The sequence below is a fragment of the Sarcophilus harrisii genome, chromosome 3 (genome assembly GCF_902635505.1).
Source record: "Sarcophilus harrisii chromosome 3, mSarHar1.11, whole genome shotgun sequence".
NCBI classification, from domain to species: domain Eukaryota; kingdom Metazoa; phylum Chordata; class Mammalia; order Dasyuromorphia; family Dasyuridae; genus Sarcophilus; species Sarcophilus harrisii.
In genome coordinates this window covers 162,103,582-162,111,061 of record NC_045428.1, presented here as the reverse complement: position 1 = coordinate 162,111,061, position 7,480 = coordinate 162,103,582, and the positions used below count along the sequence as shown (strand labels likewise).

The window sequence follows — 7,480 nt, the reverse complement described above, 5'->3', positions numbered from 1 at the left end:
TCAAATAGCTGCCAAAATAATTTTCCTAATACTTGGCTCTGATCTCTTAAAATATTTTGAGGATTTAATCAATACTTCAAAAGATGCTACCTACTTTATCAAGAACAGGCCTACACATGCCTATCCATATTTCCTATCTAGATGTACTTTGATCCAGTTAGCTTCCCTTTATTTGTTCAGACATACCATAAATGGTATATATTTCATAATGGGTACAGACTTTCTTTTTTTTTCCTAAACTGATTTCTAGTATAAGATCTCCAAAAACATGGGCAGCCAGGTGGTGTAGTGGATAGAACACCAGCCCTGAAGTCAGGAGATCCCGAGTTCAAACACTTCTTAGCTCTGTGATCCTGGGCAAATCACTTAACTCCAATTGCCTCAAAAATCTCCACAACAACAACAAAAAAAAACTCCAAAAACACATTGAGTTCAAGATTTTGAACAAATCAAATTTGGTGTATTTTACTTCTGGTGGGTGCTGACCAATTTACAATTTACAAAGCCCCCAAAGTGCAAAAATACTGAAAAAAATAGCTTCCTTCCCAGAGACTTCACAAAAAGACAAAGTCATAATGTTTTTGTTAAGTCTGACTCTTTGTGATCTCATTTGGGGTTTTCTTGACAAAGATACTAGAGATTCCTTTTCTAACTCATTTTACAGGTAAGGAAAATGAGGCAAACAGGATTAAATGACTTGCCTAGAGTCAGACAGCTAGTAAGTGTCTGAAGCCATATAGGTAACTCAGGAAGATGAGTCTTCCTCACTTCAGGTCTGGTGCATATCAGATATTTGTTAAAGTATCCACTTGCCACCAAAGCAAAATCTGTCCTTCTTACAGTGACCTGGTGACATAATTTAGCTGTCCCAAAGTCATAATATCTATTATCTAACCTATTTTTCTTTGAAGATATCTATATCTATTGAAATTTTTGGTAAATGAATTATTCTTGATATGAATCATATACAGGAGATTCAATTAGATGAATTCAAGAAATGTTTATTTAGTGCCTGTTGCAACACAGGAGAACACCGTTAGGAACTGGGTGATATGCAAAGGTCTTATAGAATGATGGCCCTTGTTCTTATGGAATTTTTAGTTTAGTGGAAGATATGACTTATAGTAACACAATTATGAGAACATAAAAACATGAATTAGTATTATACATGAAAAGGAGTGTATTTTCTCTCTTGGGGCATAAAGGAGAACTTCAGGAAGAAGATGGAATATAAGATGAATTTTAAAGGACAGATAGGAATTTAGCAGAAAGAGTGGGGTAGGGAATTCTAGGAATGAAAAGCAATATAAGCAAATACACAAAAATAGGTAAGTGAGAGGCTTTGTATGGACAATTAGAGCACTACAATTGTTTAGATGCTAAAATTGGATGCAGAAAGGAGCAGTAAGAGAGAATATTAGAGAAGCAATGACTTCGATTATGTAGGGTCTTGAATTCTAGGCCGAGGACTCTTAACTAGGTTTAGTAGTTCAAAGAAAATCACTGCAAATGTTTGAATAGAGAAATTGGAGGACTGAGTATATACACGTGGTAAATAAGTTGCATGCTGATGTGAAGGATAATTTAGAGCAAAGATAGAAAGATAGGATAGGGAACTATTGCAATAATTGACAAGATAGGTGATAATGAGGTTCTATACTAACATGGTGGCAGTAGGAATAAGGAGGATGGAACATGAACAATTGTGGAGGTAAAGTTAAAATTAATCCTTTTTCTACACTGACTCATTAACATTTTAACAGTTATGAATGAATGAGAAAGCAGTTGGAACAATGCTTTGCATAACCTAGTGGAAGCTATTAATAAAAAAGAATATTTGAGAAAGTCAAATAAATTCCTTTATATTGATAGTCATTTTCATGAACACCTTTTGAATGAAACCATTAAATTTAGTTTTCTCTCTATATTCATTTTGAGAAGGTGGAATCCAGGTAAACAAAAAACTTTTTTTTTTTTTTTAATTTTTTTTTTTTTATTTAATAGCCTTAAACAAAAAACTTAAGCGAAATGCAACGGCTTTGTTTTCAGCTGTGCTTTGCATCAATTTGAGACACCAATGATGCTATTCAATCTCACTTGATGTACCAAACAGGCTTGAAAGATAAAGAAGCTTTTATGTTCTCCCCCAGTTGCCTTTCTACTTTCAGAGTGCTATGAATTCCCAGAGTATACCTGAAATTCAAATATGAGTACAGCAATGAATTCCAAATGGAAATTTTTTTTGCTTATTCCCTCTTTAGTATTCTTACAGTACTGTCCTTTCCCATTATTTCATATAAACAAGTAAATGGCATGTGAATTCAACAATGGGTACTGGGTTAAATTCCTTAAATTATTGGTTGTGTACTTACCCTATATTTATCTCGTTCAGCCGGAGAAAATGCATAAGGTTCGCCTTTCTGACCTTTGGGTCCTTGTGGCCCCTAAATAAGCAAATAGATAAAAAAATAAAACATACAACAACCTGAAAAACAAACATGTATTTAAAAAGAATAGTCAATATTGTTTTAGTTAAACTTTTGTAAAAGTAACCTTCAGTTTCTACTTTTATAGACAATATCTAATTACTCTCATAGTATGTATGTCTAATTAAGAAAGATCATAAGCCATTCTATTGCACAATTTATATACTTGCCTGAATAATTAACAATTGATAAGTACTTAGTGGTAGAGTTATTCCTTACCCTTCGCATCATATTTATATGTGATGTGATTCTAGTCTAAATATTACTTCAAATTATAATTCCAAAAGATAAATTAATAGAAAATATTTGTATTTTATATTTATATGAATCTTCAATATTAGTCTCAGTGAATGTAGATCCGTTATATTTCTTTTTAAAAAAGATTATGGGCTTTCCTCAATTGATCTCCTAGTGTTCTAAAAGAGTTAACAGGGCATTATAAACCCTAGGCATGGGGAAGAATCTGAATTATTATTTCATAGGTGATTTTTTTTCTTCAATACAATCTACATAAGGGTGTGTGTGTGTGGGGGTAAGAAATCCATTCATTAATTTTGTTTTGTAAAGTGGAAAAAGGAACCTTAGATGGAAATACTGCTGAAATATTCCTAAAGTACTTTATGAATATACTAAAAAAGGTGAGATTATAAATAAAATTTAAATCCCAACACTTTAAAAGACTTTGGCTTCCATCACTGTGAGTACTCTTATCAATAACACAGATTGTCATCCCCTGCTTTATAAATAGTAGATTGCTTCCATGAATTTCTGAGGTTAAAAAATGAAAATTCATAACTTAGCTGCCAACTTTCAGGTCTTTTCAAGTGTTAGACCACAAACACTCAATCTATTCCTCAGGGCCATTCTCAAAACCTTTCTTACTTGGTAAGACTGGATAGTGGTACCATAAAAGCATGAGAGTAATCAAGCGTGGCTACTATCAAACCATAGTAACATACAGATATAAGTCTTTAATGGAGGATAGATAACTGATTATTTTGCCCTTGAGGCACAACATACAAAGAATGCTCCACTTTAAAAATAAAGGAAAACCCACTAGGCTATCATAGGCATTGTGGAAAGGTTAATTCCATTTATCAGAGGGATATTTTATTCTAAAGAAGACAGTGATTATAAAGACCAAGAGAAATTATTAGGAGTTTTGCAATATGTTTTAATAAATCTTTCCAGTTTTGTCAATTTCAGTATCTTTGGTGGTTAGTGGAATAAAATATGAGAGGATGAGAAGAGGCAACTTCTCTCAGGTCATAGATTCCAGTACAAAACTGATAGGAAGTGAAAGGATTATAATTTTGATCTAGAGAACTTATATTTTGACTTTACCTCAAACTCAAATATGCTATCTGAGAACTTGAAGGCAAAGGTTTATTATTTATTTATTAATTTTTTTTAATAGGTAGTAACTATCATGATGGGAGAACAGCTCTAGCTCACAAAAATCAGAGGAAAGAAATAAGTAATTCCCTTTCTATTTGTACTCTAGGCGAAAAATGAAGCAATTTAAGTTGCCTCAAAGATGTATAAAAACAAAGATAAAATACTTTTGAAGAAATATACTAAAGATAGTAACTTTAAAAGGGAATATATAGCTACTCCGATTGGAGAAATATTTTTTCTCAGGACAAACTGATACATCAATATCACTGACTATATATATGTTGTTGTTTCTTTCTTAATTCTTTTTTTTATTATAATAACTTTTTATTGACAGTGTTTCTTCATTCTTGAAGAAAACCATGACATCAGGGAAGTGATGCCATAATGTGCAAGTGAATTATATTTAAGTGAGGGAGGGCTGTGCAAGAACATCTGCCTTACTTTCTCCTACAGAGCCATCTGAGTCCAGTGACAAGATATAGATCAAGATGACTGGAGATGGCCCTGGATGTAATATAATTCATGCCATGTCAGTAAAAACCTCATAGAATTTAGTGTAACTAGTTTCTTATCTTAATGAAGCATAATGTTGCAGGGAAATGGTCTGAGTTAAGGTTGTGGATTTTATAGCTTGGAAGGAATCTTAAAGATAACCAGGTCTAACCTCACTTATTTTATATATGAGGAAATAAGTCAACAGAGGTCAAGTGACATGTTAGAGTTGACTCAGATAGCCAATATCAGAGACAGGATCTATCTCTGGGTCTTCTGACTCCAAATGCACCATTCTTTCTACTGTGCCATAGCAATCCCAAGCACTGGTCCATCAAATGTTACTTATTCAAAGTCCATTACTTTTTCCAAGAGCAATAAGTTGTACTAACTACTTACAGGGAGCCCAGGTAAACCCCCAGAACCTGGGGGTCCCTGTGTACCAGCATCTCCAGTAGTTCCATTACAACCATCACTGCCTGGTCTTCCCCGAGGTCCACCTTGACCTGGATGACCCTGTGAAGGAAGAAAAGGGTGTTAATACCATCTGTTTCTAGTTTTCATTTTCCTGCCCCAAAATAGTTTTTCAACATTCTCACAAGGAGTTGCAGACTTGAATCCACAAGAAACCAAAAAAAAAAAAAAAGTAAAGAATACTTTATTTTATTTTAGCATAGATACAGCTGTAATCAGATGCCTTAGATATTATAAAAATAGTATCAAGCAAAGGTCTTTAAAGAAAACCATTTGTTTTGGTTAAACTTTTAAAAGGGAAAAATGTATTGAGGGTTCCCCAAATGCCCCTGAGAGTTAGGAGGAACTGGGAGAGCTGGTCTTTAAAAAAAATCACTGAAAAAAATGTCTTCATAAGAATAATACTAGCATTCAGTTCCTTTTTAGGGATAGCACACTTTTCTTGTTCATGATTATATACTCTGACTGTGCCTATTTTCCCAAGCTGGATTACAATGTCCAATTTAAAGCTTTTAGATTCTGAACAAAAAAATTCCTCAACCACAACATAGATACAGTTATATCATGCCAATTAAGGAGGTGGCTTTAATCCCATCTTATTTCCTTTAGTAAAAAAAATCTCTTATATTTTATACTTAAAAGGAAAATATATTTTATTGCCATACACTCTCCTGAATCAGTTTTTTTTTTTTTTGGTGGGGAAAGGGGAAGGAAAAAAATATTAGATGTCTTTTGGCTAACTGGGGAGTCAGACTAATTAGATTCTCATCCTAACTAAATCCATTCAGTTTCATGGAAATAAAAGAAGTCTCAGTTTATGTTCTAAAACTTGGGTATCACATAATAAAAGTTTTGCTTCTATTTTGCATGTATTTATTTGCTTTTGAGACTACTTTGTTTTTAAATCACTAGATTTCTGAGGTAGTCTTCACAGTTTTTTCTTAACTTTACATATCAAGATAATGAACCAAATATATGCTCTGAAGTGATTTTGGACATCTGTATATATTTTGAGAAAATGATGACCTATTTCCAGTAAAGGATGCTTTAATATGTGCTTAAAGACTATATAAAGTTTTATTATTTTCTTTGATAGTTGAATCTTTGATCATTAGTACCTTGAATATTCAAAAGCCATTTTTAACTAATGATGTCAAAGAGAAAGTTAGATTTTTTTTTTCAATAAACATTTTCAATAGATTTGGAAAAATTCTAAATGTTAGCAGATGTTTGACTCTATAATGGAATATGACAATTCTCAAACTGAACCATAAGGATTATATAAAATATTGGATTTTCTTAGTTACATTTAGTGGAGTACTCAAATGGGAAGCTAAGTTCTACAATTTTCTATTCTTGAGTTGTTTCCATCTCATTCTTTTCTTTTCCTAGTTGCCCACTTTGATGCTTCTCATTTTCATAGTGTTTTTTTTCCATAGGAATGTAACTGATAATGGTTACTCAATGTATAAGTGTGTAGTGTGATAAAAGGTTAAAAAACACTGACATATGGCCAACAGTTCCTTTTATACACTATTCTCTAATGATTAGAGCATGGTTTGAAAACACTGGCAATATTTGTAGAGCTTGTCACTGTTTATGATTCTGTTTATCCTCCACAAAACTTTTGTTCAGAAAGAACCACTACATTTTTGAATGCTTTCCCCTGGATTTGAACTGTCTACTTTTTTCCTTTCTGTTGGACTATGTAACTTGAACTGATATCCCAGTTTGTCCTGGGTTTTAAGATGGTGCTCCAAATAAGACTTTCAAATATTTTTCAACTTTAAATCCATAAATGATTCTTCAAGCTACATTTCTTTGATCGAATTCCAGGATTCCTTTGCATATCACTTCTTGTATGTAACTTCTAAACAGCTACAATTATCCCCAACTTTTGTTGGTTATTCAGTTGTAGCATATGGTTATGATCCAAAGGAGCTAGTAAAGTCACATAGGTTTAATCATTTATATCAGATTACTGCATTCGAAGCAGAATGACTATCTCAAGCAATACCCAGAGGCACTGGATCATGGGCCATTTTTACCCCTTTGTACTTGTAGTTCTTAGTGACCACATGCTAATTATTTTCTCTCTGGCTTGGGGAATTGTTCCCTCTGATTTTAAATGACTCTTTAAACTTTAGAAAATATTCCTGTCATTCACAGGTGAGTTTAATTTGAGGTTTCAACTCAGATTTAGGGATAGAAATCAAGCATTTATTATCTACTATATTCCAGTGCTTGGTACTCAGGAAAGAAATACTAAAGCTAGTTAATTCTTGCCTTTAAGAAGCTTACATTTTAATAGAACTAAATCAGTTTCACTTTATTTACTGATGAAAGTTAGATGACCTCTAATCTGCTTGGAATCTTATAGATGTTATTATTAAGATGCCTATTAAATCTTTGATTCTATGAATATATGAAATCTAAAGATTTGAAAAATTGTTCCCGATGATTTTTGTTAGGATTTTTATTAAGAAATTTAGTATTACAATTCTTTCATCCTTTTTTAAAAAACTTTCATGAGATAAGATGATAGGTGTTGGTTGATTTTTAAATATTCTGACTGATGCCACAGTTATTTCTTGACAAGTTCATAATAGCATAATTTAATTTAGATGTTT

At 32.5% G+C, this 7,480-nt stretch overlaps 1 protein-coding gene across 2 annotated transcripts in view; it reads right to left on the bottom strand.

The window, feature by feature from the left end:
* Positions 1-7,480, bottom strand: part of COL4A2 (collagen type IV alpha 2 chain) — a 271,485-nt gene that overhangs the window by 109,280 nt on the left and 154,725 nt on the right. For both annotated transcript variants that reach the window (XM_023500485.2, XM_003765734.4), the window contains exons 7-8: positions 4,776-4,892; positions 2,373-2,444 (exon numbers count right to left, since the gene is read on the bottom strand). In XM_023500485.2, the coding sequence (XP_023356253.1) occupies positions 2,373-2,444; positions 4,776-4,892 (189 nt within the window). The remainder of the gene's footprint in view (positions 1-2,372; positions 2,445-4,775; positions 4,893-7,480) is intronic.